General features: G+C 42.0%; 1 protein-coding gene across 4 annotated transcripts; it reads right to left on the reverse strand.

Annotated features, from left to right (window-relative positions):
* Positions 1-414: 414 nt before the first annotated feature.
* On the reverse strand, positions 415-20403 carry bptf (bromodomain PHD finger transcription factor). Of its 4 annotated transcripts, none has more exons than XM_077618262.1 (31): positions 19665-20403; positions 17833-18649; positions 16836-17056; positions 16580-16765; positions 15858-16001; positions 14540-14710; positions 14357-14436; positions 13814-14166; positions 13004-13135; positions 12772-12901; positions 12479-12614; positions 12166-12393; positions 10260-11736; positions 10009-10133; positions 9429-9557; positions 9118-9268; positions 8804-8924; positions 8454-8709; positions 8254-8381; positions 8107-8164; positions 7791-8002; positions 6311-7379; positions 4858-6194; positions 4701-4783; positions 4391-4616; positions 3690-4231; positions 3433-3609; positions 3155-3347; positions 2655-2739; positions 2176-2362; positions 415-1159 (listed from the first exon to the last, which is right to left on the reverse strand). In XM_077618262.1, exons 1-31 carry the CDS (start codon positions 20173-20175, stop codon positions 1123-1125), a joined length of 9702 nt encoding a protein of 3233 aa, XP_077474388.1. In that variant the 5' UTR covers positions 20176-20403; the 3' UTR covers positions 415-1122. The 4 variants fall into 4 exon arrangements, with proteins under 4 accessions (XP_077474388.1, XP_077474389.1, XP_077474387.1 ...); XM_077618263.1 differs by having other exon boundaries at positions 12166-12390; positions 15858-16004; XM_077618261.1 differs by having other exon boundaries at positions 15858-16004.
* Between the last annotated feature and the right edge of the window lie 278 nt (positions 20404-20681).

Consider the following 20681-nt stretch of genomic DNA (forward strand, 5'->3'; position numbering starts at 1 on the left):
AAATGAATTTTAAAAAGAAATATGCTTAAGTTATTTGAGTGATTGATTTGGCCCCGTCTACATCTTGCTTCACCACTTTTAAAGGCTACACATCTGTTGTGCCTGCAACAAGTGGAAAGTTTTTCAGCTTCCAGGAATTGTACTCATATCCTTTTAACGCAATGCTTCTCAAATAGCATTTTCTTTTGAGGAGCACAACAGAAAATCATTGAGAAGCACTGATTTAACACAAAGGAATGGATTGATCAATGCAATAAATTGTGGGAATTTTATCAAAAAGTTACACATTGATATTAGCATGTTGGGCAGTTGTGTATTTCTATTTTTTGAAAAACACATTACATTCCTGTATTCTTGAGAATATAGCTATTTTTTATACACATGCTAATAGAATGTGTAAAAATAGAAAAAAAGTCAATATTTCAACATTTTATTCACTTTCATATACATACATATTTTCTTAGCTGTAATAAAAAAAAATCAAGTCAAAATTCGACTTTTTTTTCTTCTTTTTTTCTTTTTTTTACAAACAGAGCAGAAACCTTCAAATACACAGATTTGTCATTCTCCAGTCAGTCACTATTGCAGAGCAAGGTAAAGAGCCTAACAAGCATCTACTGTTGTCCAGACATTTAGTACTGAACTGCCTTCTCATGCCACTCCAGCCTGAACAATAGAAACAGTACAAAAATGATGTAGATACAACATAATTTTAGTATGCTCAGTAAAACTCAGCCATTAATTCCATTTCAGACTTCCCATTTGGATGGCCAGTGACTATAACCAGAATGACGAAAAAAGCCAAAGACGTGATCAAAAAATAAAGTGGAAACATGAGAGCTCCTTGAGTCTTTTCTCTGAGGTAAAGTTCCTGTGAAATGCCAGCTCGTCCATACAGTTCTGATTACGATAACAGACACACACAAAATAAAAAAAAAGGTCCTTTGGAGATAAATGGTGGGTCTGACTGACTCTGTAAAAGCAACAGTGCTTGATTGCTCCCTTAAAGGAGCACATCCCCAACACAGGGTGGGTGTCACAGAGGGACAGTGGGGAAGGGCCAAACAACATCTTGGCAAATGTTTTTGTATTTTTCTGCACTTCAGCAATGTGCCACGTGTTCTAAGAGGCCGAAGACTGTAGCTTGTTGTTATGAGACCTACAACACGTGGAGAGAGGGTGTAGTTGAACCTTATGTTCTGTTGTTGTGAAATGTGGACAATGATCGCACAAACACAGCGGATGCAAAAACCAAACAAAAAAAAGCTTCTCTGACAGATGGTCCTAATGTCACTTTAGATGTTATGTTCAGGGAATGCCTTTTTCCTTAATGACAACTTCTACAAACTACATATTTTGGGCAGCAGTGGAACCAAATAATGATCAATGTTGATCAGGTACTCTCATGTAAAGATTATTTGTTAAAAAACAAGATATATTACAACCACTGTACACGATAAAAGTATGTACATTAACCTTAAACACTGATCAAACCAAGGAGGTGGAGTCAAGTGATACTTCTCATAAATATGTCTGTAATAAAATATTCAGCTGGTAAACTTGACTCCAACTTAACCCAAGATGTACAGTACATCATAAAATAGAAATTGGGCCATTTGTAATAAAAATCACCCCCAAAATGCTAACTGCTGTGGCAGCTTGTTGATCAAGATTAACTTGATGTGGATTGACGCACAAAAAAAAAAAGCTTCCTCATCATTCAACTGACGGTCTAACTTCAACATGGCTGCCACTTTACGGTGATTACTGAACAATCTTGCCATGATTTTTAGTCCAGTCCAGAGTCCAGCTAGACTGGCCCATTTAAGAATCTGACAATCTGCAAGACAGAAGAAAATGGGATGGCATAAATCAAAAGCATGCAGCAAAGGTGAACAAACCCAGACATGGCGGGCGAATGTCGTCAACAAGCACTTCATGGACATTAAGTCTTGACTTGGGGAGATCAGTTAACTCTTCTTCTGAGCCAAACATGGCAAAAAAAATGAGTATCTCTGTGAATTCATGCAAACCGGTAGTTCAAGCAATAGATGAACTCAGTTAAACGCATGCGAGAGAAGCAATCAACTAGTGAAAAAGATGCAGAACAGAAAGTAAAAATAAAAAGCATGTTGAAGCTAGGACAACACTATTTTGGGGAGAAGCGGAATTTACCTGCCAGCTTTGAAACATTTGAGCTTCTGTACAAAGAAGCCTTCGAGCACTTCCGCACACTGAAAGAAGGGCGTGTCATTGGGGTTGTAGTAGCGACAGTTGTCAAAGATTTTGGTCACGTCGGCCACAAACTCAGTGAGCTTGCGGTAATGCCGTTTTTGTAAACGGCTTTCCATTGTGGAAAAGTCTGCCAGGGAGAATTCGAGTTAGTGTCATTTGGAAATGGTTAACCCTTTATAGCAAACTCAACTTTAAATCATTGCTGCTTTATAAACCTGGCGGGGTCTCAGGGTATGCTTACCCCTTCACTAGATTAAAACAGTGCTACACAAGAAAGTATAAAATAACTTTGTCTAGTGATATGGTTGAAAGTGAAATGGTAACATCGTATGATCGATATGCTGAATATTTGCTTGGTTGTTAAAATCATTGTGAGACAGAAGCAAAAATCAAATTGATGACAAAATACTTGCTCTTACCCATTGGTTCTTTAATGACGCGATAATAATCTGGTGCGTCATGTGCAGCCACTGGTTCAAGGAAAGGCCACGCCATCTTGTGAGACTGTTTAAAGAGGAATATAATACTAAGATGTTTTCAAACAGTACCGAACAGATTCTCATGTAAATGTGTTTTGAGATTAAACCCATTGGCTGATGAGTACTTTGTTACACTTCGAACCTGATCAGAATGCATTACAGTGAAAATGCTGGCCAACTGAGATTTCGCCAACAACCAGAGTAAAGCATTACCCTATATTTAAATAAATTAAATCAACAGCATTTCAATGAGAATCAGCTGAGCTAATGGGGAAAACAACGATAATTCCTCACAAAAGAACATTCTAGGCATGATCCTGTAAACTTGATAACAGGACATGAAAGATTGTACAAAATAAAGATTCACCGATGGGTACCTCTGATGCTTTCAGAACATGATGATTCAGTGAACACTTTTGTGTCCAAAGAAGGCTGCATACCTGTAAGGAGCGTAATATTCTTTTGAGGCCGTCATAATCTTTGTCGGTAAGTGGCGTGAGGACCGTCATGGCGTCTTCTGTTGACTGACACTGAGGGCAAACGTACACGTCAATGTGATTGGCCTCGCTCTGTAGGATGCCCACACAGCGCCCATGGTACCAGTTCTGGCACCGGTCACAACCGATGTAAAACCTGAAAGCGGGTAGTTATGAAAAAAAAATCATAGTCAGAAAACCACATCACTTACATAATGAAAGTAGGTGTAAAAAAACCATACTGTGATTCGTCGTATGGTGTCCGACAGATGCAGTAGAGCTCCTCTTTGCTTCCTCCTTCATGGCCCCTTTTACAATCATTACACACAAAGTCCTCTAACTTCTTGGCTTCCTTCTCAGTGATGCCCACACAGGCACCATGGAACCAATTGGAGCACAGGTCACACCCTATGTAAAACCTGAGCGCAAAGACAGATTGACTGGAATCAAATCAACATGAGCAAGTCTTCATTGTAGTGTGCTCTGATGGACAGCTTACTTGGACTCATCGTACGGCGTTTTACAGATACAGTACAGTTTATTGTCCTTCTTGTGATCCCTTGAAGTAGAGGACAGCTGCTTCTTCTTTTTCTTGTGTTTTAGTGAGAAAGGATCTCGGTCTTTGTCTCTGTCCCTTTCTCTGCCCTTCTCCCTGTCCAGAGGTCGGGTGTGCTCTTGTTCTTGCACCCTCTCCTTCTCTCGATTGCGGTCTCGGTCTTTTTCTCTATCTTTGCACCGATCCTGGTCTTTGTCTCGTTCCCGTTTCTTGTCACGATGCCTCTCCTTATCCCTGTTTCGGTCTTTGTCTTGCTGCTCTTCCCGCTTGCGTTTATGCAATGAGGAAGACGGTCCGGGTGTGCGGGTGCTGTGAGAGGAATGTTTTGAGTGTGAGGGGTGGGAAGAATGTATGGAGTGAGAAGAGTGTGAGGAGTGCGAGGAGAGGGAGGATGACTTGACAGTTGCTGCCGCGGCCTGGGCAATGGCCGCTCGAGCCTTCTCCTTTTCTTTGTGTAGTTTGGCAATGTCCCGTCTCAGCTCCTCCTGTGTGCAATGAAAGGAAATGTGTCATGACAAACAGAACTCTGAATGTAGGCTTTCCGCCAGTGCTTTATAAGCCTGACGGGCCTTCATTCTAACTCTATATATTTACTGTTTTAACCACGAGGTTTAACTTGTCATACAAATCCTCTAACTTCTCACCTGCACTTGCAGCTGAAGGTCTTTATCCAGCAGAGCCCTCTTTTTTAGAATCTCAGCCTTCAGATGTTCTTTGTGCTTGTACAACAATGCCGTCAGCTTGGTGGCATTCTGCTTAGAGCGCTTTTGCTCAACAACTTCTTCCTTTTTTCTTTTCTTGGCCGCTTGCTTCTCATCCTTCTCTATCTTATCCAAAATGTATTTCATCACCTGGTTGCACACAATCATTCTAGAGGAAGTAGACAGGACATTACAGCAAGTGTCCACCACAAACAATGTTTAATGTAAATTCAATCAAGCTAAATTGCCAAACCTTTGGTTCTCTTCTCGCTCAGCGGCAGCTAGCGTTTTCCTCTGCTTTAGCTGTTCCGTGGTTACACTCTGCTTAGCTCCCACCTGACCGCGACAATACAAATCATATCAGTGCTGAAATGTGCACCAACTGACTGGTCATTGTTTGATAGTCTTACTTGTTTATGAAGGCCATCTCCTGGGCTCACGGCCAACTGATTTGGATCCTTGAGCTCCTTCTTCTCGTGATATTTCTTTTTCTTAGGTGGTGTAGGTTGTTGTTGAACTGGGTGGTGCTGCTGCTGATGCGACTGTGGCTGCTGGTCTCTTTGTTGCTGCACATTTTGCAGTTTGTCCTGCAGGTTTGTGGGTGTTTGGATGGTCACCATGTTCTGGATTTGGTGGGCCTGTATTTGACCTCCCGTCTGTTGGATCTGGATAGGCAGTTGTAGTTTGATCTGCTGCGGAACGGCACCGCCTTGCTGCTGTGCTTGTGCTTGGATCTGCGCTTGGATCTGGGCCGCAACGTGAGGTGGAAGAGCTGACAAGAGCTGCACCGGTTGTTGAATCCCTGGAAGAGTGATAAGCTGATGCCGAATGGAGGGCTGGACCTGAAGCTGAGGCTGAGCTTTAACATGGGTTTGGTTTGGCGATTGGAATTGGACTTGGACCTGCCCTTGCACATGGGGTTGGGTTTGTATTTGAACCTGCGTTTGTGACGGAGCTTTGAATTGTGTTTGAATTGGTGAGGGACTCCCAATTGGAGTTTGCTGCAAAGCTTGAGTTGGGGTGGGAATCTGGTTTGTTTGCTGAAACTGGACCTGAACCTGAGGTTGGGCTGAAGCCTGAGGCTGTTGGAGAGTTTGAGGTTGGATTTGCAATTGCGTTTGAGGTGCACCTTGTGTTTGTGACGGGTACTGGGCTTGGACCCTTGGTTGCTGTTGAACTTGGACCTGGGGCAAGGCTGGCTTCGGAGACTGAAACTGAACCTGGGGTTGAATTTGAGGAAGCGGATGCACTTTGGGTTGGGATGCTTGCTGAGTCTGTGGCTGAAATTGAACTCTGATTTGAGGGTGGAGTTGGGCTTGCGCCTGGAGATGAGGCGGAGACTGAATGTGTTGCATTTGTTGAGCTTGACCAGAAGGCTGGACCTGAATCTGTGCACAGATTTGATTTGGAGTTCGGGGCTGCAGTTGATTGACTACCTGGGGCTGTCTAATTGTAGTCACCACCGTGGAGACGGGTAATGCCTTCATTTGGAGCTGCACCGCAGTGAGAGGAATCTGAGATACCTGCTGTACAGAAACTGTTGCAGGGTGCTGTATATGAGATTGCAGGGAAATAGACGCCTGTGGCAAAGGCGAACCAGAGCCTGATGCCAGAGTGCAGACAGGAACTGCAGTTAGGGCAGGTGGGTTGTGAATGGTTGCCTGTTGAACAGAATGGACTGGAATGCGGGCCTCACATGTACCTGGTTTCCAAACCTGGGGCTGAGCAGTCCTTTGCTCTATTAGTGCTGTAATAGGATAGGAGGGAAATAGAGATGCAAAATGAATGCACAAAATATTCAGAAGTAAATATCTTAAATCACAAAATGCAGTTAGGGGTGTATAAATGTAATCGGCTCATTACCTGGCACTGAAGGTGTTGTACATGTTGCTGTGACTGGTGTGACCACAGCATTTGCTGCAGGTGGATGAAGAGGAAGGGGGGCTACAGTTGGAATTTGGCTAAGTGCGTTAGCCGAAGATAGGACGCCAATTTGATTTGATACTACAGCGATGACAGGACAAGAAACGGAAGTGAGGGCGGATGTTGAGACTTGGACAGGTGAGGGGAGAGATGTCGATATGCACTGCAATTGGTTGGATTTAGCAAATTGGACAGCAGTATTCCCTGCCAGTGGGACAAAAGTAGAGGGAGGGACTGTAACATTCACCGGGACAGGAGCAGATTTAAAGGTTGTTGATGTGGACAAAGTTTGAGTCTGGATCTGGGATTGAGGGGAAACTTGTCCTGTAACAGCCACAGCCACTGCTGTTTGAGTATTTTCTAATATTTGGGGTTGAATCACAGATTGGTCTACATTTAGTTGTAAGGCAGGCACAGATTTTGCCACTGCGGGTTGTACTGGGAGGGAGGCTGTTAACGACGATGAAACTAGTGTTTGTGACGTAGCCTGGGTTGCAACAGGAGTTATTTGTGTTGGTGGTGCAGAAATGATGGTTTGTACTGGTGCTTGCGGCGAAACGTGCACTGTTGTAGGAATGGAGGTTGTCACTTGGGGAGGTGCAGGAACGGAGGTTGGGTTGGAGCACAAATTTGAACTCGGTTGGGGAGAAGGAGCTGGAATGGGTTGTGTCGGGGAAGGGAGAGGTGCTGCCATTTGGGTCTGCGCCAAGGGTGAAGGAGTAGTCTGGACGGTGGATTTGGATATAGCAGGGGTTGCTATTTGGGTTTGGGGATTCGGTAATGCAGTAGGTTTTGCAGGAACAGCTGCAACAGGGGCAGAAGTTGGAAGTGATGAAGATGCTGGCATTGGAGTGAAGAGGAAGCGATGTACTTGGCCATTGGGCATGGCTGCCTGCATAAGCTGCTGACCAGCCGCAGGGATGACTGTCACACCCTGTGGGACAATCTGCAGCTGGCCCTCAGTCTGGCCTTGACCTTGGATCACTACAGTTAGACCGGGATTTCCTGCCTGAAGTGGTAAAGGAAAAAATACAATCAAAAGTCAAATGTTAAAAAATAAGCTATTTTCTTGCCCTTTAAAGTGAATGCTATTTTTATTCCTTCTTAAAAAGAATAGGTGTTGCAGGGGTTATTTAAGAATAGTACATAGTAAGGCTGCGTGATATAGCCTAAAATGGAAGCTCTTATTTATTTTTCCCCAACAAAAACAGAATATGCCATTTTTGGAATTTCAAGGATTAAATAAGACCAAAAGACCAAGAATGAAAGCTCAAGACAAGTTTAAGCCAGTATAGGGCTCTCATTGGCATCCATTGACGACGCTGGCTGTCTAGTTCATTTTGACTGGGAGGGGTGAATGAAGATTTATTCGAACAAATGTTCTACGATAGAACTTTGGACGTTTTAAACAATCCCTCACCTCAGCACTCTGTGTTAACTGCATGAGCTGTGCCATCGTGAGTTTGACTTGACCCTGCTGTGGTCTACTTGGCTGGGAGGGAGCCGCTGGTCGCTGCCCAGGTGTTGGCAAGGGACCTGTGACTCTCTGACCATCAGTTGTCTGCACAGGAGTAGAGCCAGATACAGCAGATCCAACTTGGTTTAGGCCCATCTGGACCTTTTGGGAATTGCCTAGTAGCAAGGAAATTTAAAAAAAAATGATTTAATCTTTAAGGCAATAGTTCAATTGGGTAAGTATATTTAAAAGAAATAGAAATAAACTATAGAAATAATACCTTGTGAAGCCAACAGAGGATTTGCACCAGCTTGAGTTTGGCTTCCTGCTTTCATCATCTGGACCCAAAACAATAGCAACTGTTGTTTAATATGATGCCTTACTTTAGGTAAGGTTCACTATGGCTCAAATTCCAAAGGCCAAATACCTTTTGTTGCGAAGATGATGAGTTAGTAGCTCTGAGGTTGATATTCCCAGTTGTAGGGTGAAGCGTACTGTAGGTTCTCAAGTTTGCAGGAGGGCCAGACGGGAATATGCTGGTGCTTTTATTCTCCTCTTTTGAAAGAACAAAGGAATAAAATGTGTTTTTATGTTTTAGATGGATAAATATCTTACATGAACATTTACCTGTGTTACTACTGGGTTGACCCTGTTTGACCCATGTGGCAAAAGATTGGTGGAAGTTCTTGTCTTGTTGCAGGGAGAGTGGAGAGCCCAATTTGGAGGCCAAGACCATCTTGGTTCCCGATGTGACCGCAAGTGTTCTCTGTCCAGTAGACATAGGTGTACTAACAGAAGCTAAAGTGCTGGAGGAAGTGGTGATGGAGGAGGTGGTGGGTGTTGTTGTTGTAGCAGTGGTTGCTGCTTGTTGTTCAAAACGTTTCTAAAACAGCACATTCGATGAAGATTTACTTTTTAAAATCACTACAAATTAGACGTCTCATAAGGTAAACAGCAGTAATGTGCCGTTTTCTCACCTGCTGGGCAGCCAATCTAGTCTGTTTAAGCTGATTCTCCAAATGCAGCTTGACATCTTCTGCGCTCTTAAAAATGATCGTTTTGGAGGAATCTATTCCCTGCGATTTATCTTTCTCCAATCTATAAAAGCAAGGAAAACGGGTAGTACGTGAACTACCTTCATGAAATAGTGTTCCACTAACGTACTGAATGCACTTTCACAGTGTTGAGTTTTTCATAGTGAGTGACATTAGTTGAAATATGGCATTTGGAAAAGGGTCAGCTCCAAAAATAATCATCTCCTGACATTCTTAAGTTGCAATATGATTCTCACTTTTCGGCAAAGGCTCTGATCTCCCACAACTCCAGGTCCTCTTCAGGAATCCATTTCTCCACGGCAATAGGTCCAGTTGGTTTGGTTGACTCCTGTTTCTTGGGCCGCAAAGCACTCGATCGCAGACCTTTCCTTTGTGGAGTCGGAGTTTCTTTTCATAAGAAAGAGAGAAGTAAAGCATTATTAAATGGTTTATCCTAAAGCTTTCAGGCCTCCATGCACTGCGCCACAGTTGAGTCCTGTTTCGGCAAAGTTGTTAGGTTTGCAGTAGGTATGCCAGTTCCTAAATTACTACTGCATATATATGCTACCTTTTGTAGAATCCTTGTTTCCAAGAGGACAGATAATCTTCCTGATACAGTATTCTGAGTAGATGCCATAATGTCCCACATCTCTTCGTTTAATGATCTCTGTTGTGGTGATATCTGTCTCTGTGGTTTCTAGAAACATAATCCAACATGTTAATTATATCACCCATCCATTTTCAATTCACTAGTCCATATGAGGGCTGATATTAGCGGGACACACCATGGACATGTCGCTAGTCAATCATAGCACACATACAAACCACCCAATATGAGGGGAATTTAAAAACTTGAATTATGGTTTGTAATGTAAGAAGAAACCCAAATACTTCTGCGACCTTTGCTGTCTAACTTATAACTATGTCTTTTCCGTATCTGCATTCTCACCCTCTTGCTACGGTCACAATAAAATTTCCCGAATACGTGATGAATAAAGTTATCCAATCCAATCCAAAACACTTCTCAGGCAAAATATGCAAAAGTTACATTAACGTGAAGCTTTACATGGTAAAAAAAAAGAAAACACGACCTATTCTCATAAGCAAATAAATGATAAAAATACAACTGTATACGGTTGTGTTCCTACCTTTCCTTGTAAGTCCTACACCAATGGAAGGCTTCACAGCCATGTCATCCCACCTTAGACAGGCCCACAGTAACCGGAGCATTAGGCTAACTCCTGCCAGTGATCTCACTGTCTGAAGACGGTATCTAACCAGGGAAAGGAAAAATAATGAAGAGATTTCCCAAATACATTTCTAACCTTAGAGAAGAAACAGTCATATAAACAACAGTTGGAATAGTCCCCAAAAAGAAAAAAAAAGATGCAATGCTAACCTCCATGTGATTCCAAACGTAGGCCGAGGCGAGGGATAGGGCCAAATATCCAGGGCTGGTTTTGCATTGTAGTTAAATATGGGAACCTCTCGGAACCCTCCTCTCCTCGCCAGCCTCTTCAGGTCATCGTTGGGCAGGACGAAGATGCTCTTTTTGCTGCTTTTGGTGACAAACTTGCGATAGGATGGTAGTGCTGTGCCTGATCGCGCCTTCTTAAATTTGCTGAATTTGAGAAGACTGACTCTGTCACTCGTGGTATACTCGGAGCTTATCGCCATAGAACCATTTGCGGTGGTGATGCTCAGCTTTGAATTAGTGACACCTGCACTGGCAGACTTCTGAGAGATGACTGGCTTATTGGTGGAGGTTGAAGTCGAAGAGTCTGTGCGATTTGGAGACTGTAGTACATTTTGCGTGGATGTCTTTACATCATTTGTGTTACTGCAGTTGTCCAAACTATTAAGGGAAGACGGAGTTGAACTTTGAGAAGTAGCAGGCACTATTCCTTCTGAATCTACAATTGGAACCTTGTCATTTTCTGTAATATTTTGAGAATCTCGTGTAATAGCCACATGATGCTCAAGTTTAGGGATCTTTGAAGGTGGATGACTGCCATATTGTGAAGCACTTTGGGAAACATTTCCATTCATTAAAGGTTTGATAGGCTCTTTGTTTTCTCCTTGGACTGGATTTGAACCAGCAATGATCCCAGTTTCTCCATTCACCTGCTCAGCATTGGTCTTGCTTTCGTCGTCGGCACCCGTGATCTCCGTATTAGTTTGCCGACTGTCTCGCTCCATTTCCTCAAAGCTACGTTTCTTTATGTTCTCCCCCAATGGCACTGCCTCTTGTTTCTGAGATTTCTCCGGAGTCCCCGTTGCTTCAGATTTATAATTGGTTTTACCGTTGATCCCAGTGCTTCCAGCAGGTTCTCCATTAACTTCTTTGAGTGGCGTAGCAGCTCCACTATTGCTATGCAAATGACAGATTTCTGACTGCATGCTGTGGTTGATTGCCTGAGAGTCCAATTCAACATCTGTTTTTATTTTGCCTTCATTATGTTCCTCTTCAAACTCAAGCTTTTTAACAACTGCATCGTTCTCTTGCTTTTCTTCCGTTTTAACGGCACTCTCAATAGGCCGCTGTTTAACTGATGCAGTTCCTTCAGTCTTGACTACAGAGGAAGACCGTGCAGAAGCAATTTTTGACAGCAATGCCGACGGTCTGAACCGCTCCAGTCTCTCCTTCTCTTCTAAAGTGAATTGTTTAACACGCCGCTCCAAGAGTCCATCCAATTTAGAAGGCTTTACCTTCTGTTTATAAATTGTCCGTAAATAGAATCCTTCACTCACGTTGACAACGTCATATAAAGGCTTCGGTACAGGGGTCTCCTCTTTGAGTTGGTCAGATTTCTGGATTGGTTCTTCTTTTTCAGACTGTTCAACAGGTACCGAAGAGCCTTTGTTTTCAATGGTTCCTAGAAGAAATAGTAAGATTATTAAATACCTTGAGAGCTCTAAAGGAGAACCCATCAAACTCTACTGGGACATCAATGATGACATTTGGATAATTTCACTTCAAGAAGTTATAAAACTGTAACTATCTGTACAAGCAGCAAATGATTGTTTTTAAGGACTAAACAACAGAAATGCCATTGTTGACAAACATGAGAAAATAAAGAGAACATTTCAAAGAGGGCATGTGGCATAACTGGAGGATTTACACACAAGCTTCATAAATGTTATTAAAAAAAATCCACTGAAAAGTTTATTAGATTGTATGGTGGACGCGACTACACTGACGAACAAAAACAACTAACTATAAATGACATAAAAATGGTGTCATTTGGTTGAATGCAACCGTTGGTCTGTTTTTCAAGGTACCACTGTAATTAAAAATATATTACCCTTTTCTTCATTTTTAGGTATGGGATTTAGGCTGGGTTCAATCTCCAGTTTGCAATTTTCACCCTTTTCTTGCTTCTCTTCTAAAAGCTTTGTTTCCTCTTTAGGTGTTTCTTGTTCTGATGAGGTCTGCTGCTTGTTTTCTTCTGTATTTTGAGTGGGGTTCTTTTCATCTTGTGCCATTTTCTGTTCATTTGTGCATGCAGAATTTCCCTTGCTTGCTTTGGCTGCTATGAAGACAGAATAAGGTATTGGTGTTTAGGTATTGGCAATTTTAGGCTATATTTAAAAAAAAACCTCAATTTTGTTCCTTACCTTCAAATTCTTTTCGATAGTTTGCGTTGGTGTTTCCTGGTAACTTGGTAACAAAACGTAGTACACGAGTCTTACTGACCCAGCTCCAGCCACCATACCCCGTCACTCTGTACTCCTCACCCTTTTGCTTCCACACCTTGTCAATATAAAACAAGAAATTATGGTGAAGCACATTTAATAGTCTACAAATGTAATGCTAAAATGTAAAAATGTACATGACAAGGTTTCAATATCGTTAATCATGATTATATGAAGACAGAAAAGTCATTTTTTTCCTGCAACTTTTTCCTCACCTGGTGTTTGATGTTAACACTATATTTCACCCATGTGGCCTGCTGGAGAGTCTCCTCGTCCTCCAGTTTTTTCTCCCGTTTTTTCACCTTCTCTTTTTCTTCACGCTCCATGGCAGTCATACGATGTAGCCTGTTACAGGAAAACTTATTTTAAAAAACGTATCTAGTCCTAATCAAATATATTGTTTACTATGTGACTGTTGTAAAGTTCCTGTAGTGACACACACGTAACCTTGTGTGTCCGAGAGACTCTTTCCACACAGGCAGCATGACAACTGGTTTGATGGCACACTCCAGTATGGCCAAGGCCAGGGCAAATTCCCTCGCCTTGCTGCACATTTGTACTGCTTTGTTCCAGTTGCTTCTAGAAATGAATAAAAACATGTTTTATATTGTTATTCAATTGTAAGAATGGCAAAACGAGTGGTCCAATATCTGTTTTTGTGTTCAAGTATCAGCTTGTTAACTGCTTAGATTTACTGCAAAAATTAATGAAATCTTGATTCCTATCACAATTATTTGAAACAGTTTTTATACAATGGCATCTACCGTTGTAAATGAGCATTAAGGTAGCTAGCGTTGATTAAATAACATTAAAAAAAAGATTTTAGTGCACAAATTTCTTTGTTATATGCTTAGTTTTAAAAATTGACCTCATCTGACTTGTAATAAACTTTATGAGGGACTGTTTGAAATTGCCAAACTAAGTCAGTTCACTTCTGCTTATATATAGGATCGATTAAATATATGACACAAATGATCACCGACACCCTTTAAAAAAGAAAAAAAATCCTATTCCCGGTCATAGAATTGCACAGCCCTAGCTCACTAGGAGTAGTAACACATTTAAAAGTACTGTGAATTCCCATTTATGTCGATAAAGGTACCAGCGTGAAGTCAGAACATTTTGCTTCTCATTAAGACAAATAGTAGTAATGTGCGGATTAAACTTTAACAAAATATCTCTAACTAAAGTACATTGCTGTTTTGACGTCCAAACAAAGACATGACAAAAATGAAACATCTGGATCAAAATTCTAACCTGTGTGCTGCCCAGTTAAGGTGCATAAAAGGCGTCGGGACATTGCTCTCCAGCTGGATGATGTTGAAACGAAGGGTGTTGATTGTCGGGCCCCGGGATCCGTAGATGGAGCCGTTCCACTTGAACTCAGACGCAGTGGTCAAGCTGAACTTGTGGGAGAGGTGGCGCCTTTTGTCGTGATCTTCTCTGTGCTGATGCTTGTTGAGAGCCAGGATGTTGGTGCTGTATTGGTTGTGGTATACCCTATATTTACCTTCCTGGCCCAGTTTGAACAAATTGTTCAAGTTGACCGTAAGGTCACTTTTTAAAAAGCTGGAATGTGACGTTTCGACATCTGGGCCAGCAGGAGATGACTAAAACACAAAAATGGAAGCTTTAGTTAGCTAAATAACATCAATGAAATATTTAAGTCTATTTGTTTCAATTAAATGCAGGCCTTTGTTGAGTAAATAACGTCAATGAAATATTTAAGTCTATTTGTTTCAATTAAATGCAGGCCTATTTTTAGTGTCTATTTAAAAAACATTATGCCGCCTTTGTCACCTCTTTGCTTTTTCTGGGGTTTATAGCTTCTGGCACTGATCCAGTTGCTGTACTGTTCCTGAGATTTTCATTAGCCTCCTCTGTCAATCAGAAAAAGAATGTTGTGTTACTTTGGGAGAACAACAAACTACAAAACCATCCCTGATCTAAAATATAAAATGGAGTTCCCATAAAATGATGCACCTGTGCCATCTTGACTGGTAAAAGAAGACCGAGAGGACCTCTCAAACAGGTCCGGCTGCTCTGGTTTACTGGAAGTCACGCTGTTCGAGACCTGGCAACCTCCTTCTGGTTGCTTGTCATGGGCTTCTTCTAGCGTGCATTCACTGCTCGGCTTGACTTTTGTATTCTCACCTTTAAAGAAATTAGGTGAAGCAGAAAAAATGGATAAACACATGTTTTACAAGTAGAACTGGTGAAATGAAAGTTTATTTCTCAGTGGCACTACAATGGTATTGAAAATGAGCACTTGTTACTAAGCCAAATTTAGCAAGGCGGAAGCAGGTAGGGCATGAAAACAATGCTTTTGTAAAACCATAATTATTCCGCCATAATTGGTGTACTCAGTGTTAAACACTGTAACGATGTGACTAGATTATTAATGCAAAGGGTATGATTTTGTGCAAAAATGAAAAAATGTTGAAAATATATTCTTCATCCGCCACCTCGTGGTGTAGTGGTTCACTCGCCTGACTTCGGTGCGGCCAGGCGCGGGCTCAATCCCCGCTAATGGCGGTGTGATTGGGGGTGCGGATGGTTGTTTGTCTCTCTGTGTGCCCTACGACTAACTGGCGACCAGTCTAGGGTGTGGTCTGCCTTTCGCCCAAAGACAGCTGGGTTAGGCTCCAGCAACCCCCGCAACCCTTTCGAGGATGGACAGTATGGAAGATGAATGAATGAATTTCATCTAATTACAGCCACATTAAAAAAGAGTCTCATATTGATGCTAGATTAATTTCCAATGTACTGATAGTGGTGTAATAAGCAAAGTAGGTTGCTGAAATGATAAAATAGTGTGGCAATTGCACAGAAAGGCTATTACTCTAAATCACGTGTCAAAGTGGCGGCCCGGGGGCCAAATCTGGCCCGCCGCATCATTTTGTGTGGCCCGGGAAAGTAAATCATGAGTGCCAACTTTCTGTTTTAGGATCAAATTAAAATGAAGAGTATAGATGTATATAAAATTTCCTGATTTTCCCCCTTTTAAATCAATAATTGTAATTTTTTTAATCCATTTTTTCTTCAAAATCATTTTGTAAAATCTAAAAATATATAAAAAGCTAAAATAAACATTGTTTTAGATCTATAAAAAACTGAATATTCAGGGCCTTTCATCAATTTATTAAAAAAAAAATCTAAATATTATATCTAAAATGGTCCGGCCCACATGAAATCAAGTTGACGTTAACGCGGCCCGCGAACCAACCCGAGTCTGACACCCTTGCTCTAAATTGCTAAAGATACCAATAGATAGCCATGGAAGGAATCGACATTTGAGTACCTGTCTTTTCCTGCTTTGCTACTGAAGGAGATTCCCCATTCTGGGATTCTATGTTGGAATCAGGAAATTCAGTTGAATCCTGTGGCATTGTGTTGGACTTAGAATCCGACACGACGCTCTCCTGCGCATCAGTTGGCATGGTGACTGCTGTTGAGAGAACTTTAAATGAGTATGTTTTCGCAAAAATAAATAGATAATTCAGTACAGGGCAAATGAGTGGGCTGCAGTGTGTTAAATAAACACAGCTAGTGTATTTTCCAGACTATAAGCCGCAGTTTTTTTCTTTTCCCCCCATAGTTTGGTGTATGGCGCAATTCGTATGAAATTATTCAAACACTATTATATCATTTCACGATATTTTTACACCGAACCGCAAGAGGGCACTTCAAAACTGGTGGTGCGTAGATGTTTGGCTTATCCCCTCAGAGGGGAGCCGTGTAAAAAAAACAACTGAGAAGGGCTTACCAAAAACAATAAATTACATTTTTGGTTTTAAATTATATAATCAGTTTGTATTCTTATTTTTAATATTATTTTATTTGTTTTCTATTTCAAACACCTTTCAAGATGAATTGCCTGTTTTGTGTTGGATTTTATCAAATAAAATTCCCTCCCAAAATGTGACTGATACTCCAGTGTGACTGATATCTGTTTTTTCCCTTTCATTTTTTGGCTAGTGTGACTTATAGTCTCAAAAAATACGGTATTCCGTTTCTATTTACCCCGTGAAGTGGTGGCATCCTGGATTTCGGTGTCCATTGGCTCTCCATCTCCAAGCTGTGATTTGACTTTGGCCGTATCACTCACTGTCTGTGCAGAACTTGTTTCTGCTGGCGGCTTCACTTCATCTTCTTGCCCGTCTGACTTGTGTGTTTTCAGTCGGATCTTTAAACGTTCCTTGAGATTCTCTGTCATAAAAAGGACACAAATTGGCATCTGATGGTAAGACCTACAACAAAACTAACTTCAAATACTTACCATTGACAGCAGTGAGGTAGGCTTTATTGTTTCCACAAGCTGTATTGGTAAGTTCCTCTGTGATGTCCATATGAGTTTGAACTTCCACCTTCATCTCTTCCAGAGTGGCAAAGAGGTCCGTTTCCCAGTACTCCTTATCGAGGCACTCGAGGAGCTCGTTAAGCTGGGCTTTGCTGCTATAATACCAGATTTTTTTCTTTTCGTGCTCTCCATCCTCTTCACTGGTAACAAGAAAAAAACATTAGAAAAGGTTGGAAAACATGTCATAAATTATATAAAACCTAAAAAAAAATCCTTGTCATTGGCTATTTATCATTCATTCTAATTTATGAAGTTTAAATTCATTCATAGTGCAATTTTGGATTCATACATTTGGCTCAATTGTACCTGGGACCCCCAGAGTGCAACTACAAAGCATCTATATATAACTATAATTAACTATATAATTCTTTCAATTGTCAGGTATGATATTGAACTGAATGAATATTCCGCAGCGCAGACTGAGCGGTGAATTATTTTGCTGATAAATTTCTGAGACAATCCCTCACAAATATTGCTTAGTTTTTCGCAAAATAAAAGTGAAGTTAAAAATATATCATTTATTCCAAGAGAATTGAGCAGACGAAATTATGTCATGTCCTGTGTCGTATAAATTAAACATTTTGGTATCTAAACCTCCTTGTGAAAGCGTAAAGTTTTTGCGGTAGTCGAATGTTTTTAAAAAAAATATATTTCAAGCATTTCCATTACAAATGTTAAGTTTTGCAAATTAAAAAATATCATGGGAAAAGGTAACTTATTTTCAATACTACTTATTCCATGAGTGCACATAAATGTCATAAAAATATAAAGATTCAGAGTCACAAATGTTTGAGTCTTCCTATGAATTGAGCTATCTGCCTCCCTGTTGCGGATTCAGTAGTTTAGAGATACACCAAATAAGATCATACGCAAAATCTTTGACGGAAACTATTTGCGCCGGGGCCCTTTGACTTACATAATAATTCTTCGGCTCAGAAACCAGTATTTTCTCTGATGTCGGTCATAACCAATAGGCTCCTGGCGTATGTAGGGCCTGTTCTTCTGCGCTTCCGTCACACAGTCCGTAACGCCGGGTACTTGATGCGCCACACAGACCTCGCACTGCCACTCATCTTCCGGGACCTCCTTTAGCGGTGGCTTTACACACTCCAAGTGGTAAACCGCAGAGCAGGTTTCGCAGCAGAGCAGGTCACCCAGTCGATGACACACGCGACAGTGGTCGTCATACTGCATGACGCCATCGGACATCAGCTCTTCACGAGCAACGTTGGTCGTGAGAAACTGGTTCACCAGAAACTGAAGCACCTTGATCTTATTTTCGACAGGACCAAAAGGATAATCAATCAGTTCCTGATAAGGGAGGACGTAGTGATACTCTTTGTCACTCTCACAGTAGGCCCGTAACACCTCAGGCCACGTCATGCCGTCGATGAAGTAAAGCGTGGAGTTGACGCTATCCTTGAGGTCTACGGGACCGAAACTAGTGTTGGAAGTTTCCTCTTCATGCAAGATGGCCTTCAGTAGAGAAATGTGAGTCTCGGCGATTAAAGTGCATTGTTCTTGGCCGATGAGTGCCGCGCAAAAGTCCTCAAAGCGGAAGGGGGAGAGCCGGAGTACCGCGCTGAAGTTCCGAAGCACCTCGTAGACGGAGGTGGCGTTTAGCAGCTCTTCACGCGGGACCAGGAGATCCTCAGACGATTGGGGTAGATCAAGAGAAGGAATGTTTTTCTCCTCCAGAATGGGGGTGCGGGGTCGGTGGACCTTCTTCCTTCCTGTGGGACATATCAGTATCAGCAAATTAGTCTTTTCAAAGACAAACTTAAGCCTTAAGGCAAGAACAAATGTGCTAAAATCGATTCATAAGATTGAAGCAATTTCCCGTTTAGATGGGACGAAATGGAAATAAGATTTGTTAAATGTAATTTATAATTAACAGAATAATAATCATGAGTTGCCTTTTATTGATGTAGGTACAAATTTCACTCTAGTTAGACCCATTTGGGAATAAGATTCATATTTGTTGATAGTATTCTTTTGGTAATGTAAGGGTGCCTTAGCTGAATGTTTGTAAACAATGCGTTTACAACATGCAACACGTTTATTTTCCCAGTACAAGATCCCTAGAAAGTTTTGTTTATTATGCCCAGCAATCAAAAGGTTTAAATTATAAACTTTCAATCAACATATAAAATGTTTTGGTAATTAAGTCATGCGCATTCGCCCCTCCTAATCAAAATGGATTGGACATCTAGCCCCGTCAATAGTAGTGAACCCTAAGCATTCACAATCTATCCTCTATTTTAATGAATTGGACGTCTATCTGTGTCAACGAGTTAAGGATCGAAACCAGTTGTCCAACTTTGTATACCCAAAGTACTATCTGAGTAATTTAGTACTTGTACTGGTGTGATTACACTTGCCAGTTGTGGTTGACAGCAACATGTTTGGATGTACAAGCTAATTTGGCTTGCTAACGCTAGCGTTGGATGCTACACCCAGGAATCCAAAACAATGCCATAACCCGGAGCCGTACACGTCAAAGCAGGTCACAAATGTCTAAGTGACGTGCTACTAAAAAAAGTAAACACGTTTAGCTGGCTCGAGCTAACTCTCGAATCCACCTGCATACGGGGCACAGACCGCGGCCTGTATTCCATTAGTGTGCGTTCTCCATTTTGAACAATAACCTAAGTGCTTCGTGTATCAAAACATGCAAACCATCGGAGGGATTTACGAGAAACGTCACTTAATCAATAACACATTTTGGTATTTTTTCTGTTAATTTACCCGGGGTGCTGGCATGTGTGCTCTGACTCCGAAAGCTACTCTCCGTACAGTAGCTGGCATCCTCCTCCACCTCCTCCTCCTCCTCGTCCAGTACATCATCCACGCAGTCCGAGTCATTCTTGAGGCCCTCGTCCTCTTCGGATCGAGGGTCCTCCTCAACGACTTCTTCCTCCTCCGATCGCAAACTGACCGCGTCGTCGTCCTCTTCGCTCTCGTGGTCGTCGTAAACTATGTTTTTGTTGCCAGGCGTCCTCTTGCCTCCGCGACCCCCTCTTCCACCGCGGCCACCTTTGCCTCGTCCCCTACCTCGCGTCGAGATGACAGATCCCGCTTTCTTTTTCCTCGCCGGCTTAGGTGCTTTCCGGGCGGGACTCTCGACCTCCTCGTCCCCGCTGTCTCGGAAGCGGGGCTTGATATTCCTCCTCGGCCGCAAGCCCCTGGTCGTAGCCGGAGCTGGCGAATGCTCCTCGGTTGCTAGCGGTTTGGGCGGCCTGCCCCTTTTCCCTCTCATGATAGGCGAACGCGTTTATTTTACAATCCCTATGGTTGCGTCCGCTTAGGCGACGAGGAAGCCGACGAAATTCGGTCCTCGTGTAGGACCGGTGCGATCGGGGGGCAGCGGGCATGCAAAGCCGCGAAGCCCGTGAGTTTCCTCGGCTGTGAAAGCTCAAAACGTTAGCCCGGCGTCCCGTTCGGGTTCGCCTAGAGCCGCCATTTTTCTTTTCTGTCTCTGGGTCTGCAAACACAAGGCCCCTACCACTCGGGTCACGTGGTACAGCTACTGGCTCCAAGTGGCAACAAAAAACCAAAGAAACTACTACTACTACTATTAGTTTACTATTTGTTGCACCAACATCACTATTGTTCAATTTCCCCTCTTTATTTTCATTAAACAAATAAAGTGACGATTTTTGTTAATGAAAATAACTTTAAGTGCAAGACAACACCTATACATTCATATAAAAGACAGTTGTTCAATATATTTACATGTACATGGGGAAACAAAAATACAAATAA

This window comes from Stigmatopora argus, chromosome 14 (genome assembly GCF_051989625.1).
Source record: "Stigmatopora argus isolate UIUO_Sarg chromosome 14, RoL_Sarg_1.0, whole genome shotgun sequence".
Taxonomy (NCBI): domain Eukaryota; kingdom Metazoa; phylum Chordata; class Actinopteri; order Syngnathiformes; family Syngnathidae; genus Stigmatopora; species Stigmatopora argus.

Coding starts and splice junctions, on each gene's coding strand:
- bptf (XM_077618261.1), bottom strand. CDS start 20,175: ATGAGAGGGAAAAGGGGCAGGCCGCCCAAACCGCTAGCAACCGAGGAG. Junction 14,437..14,539: donor TACCAGTCAAGATGGCACAG/GTGCATCATTTT, acceptor TCTGATTGACAG/AGGAGGCTAATGAAAATCTC. Junction 4,617..4,700: donor GAGCGAGAAGAGAACCAAAG/GTTTGGCAATTT, acceptor TACTTCCTCTAG/AATGATTGTGTGCAACCAGG.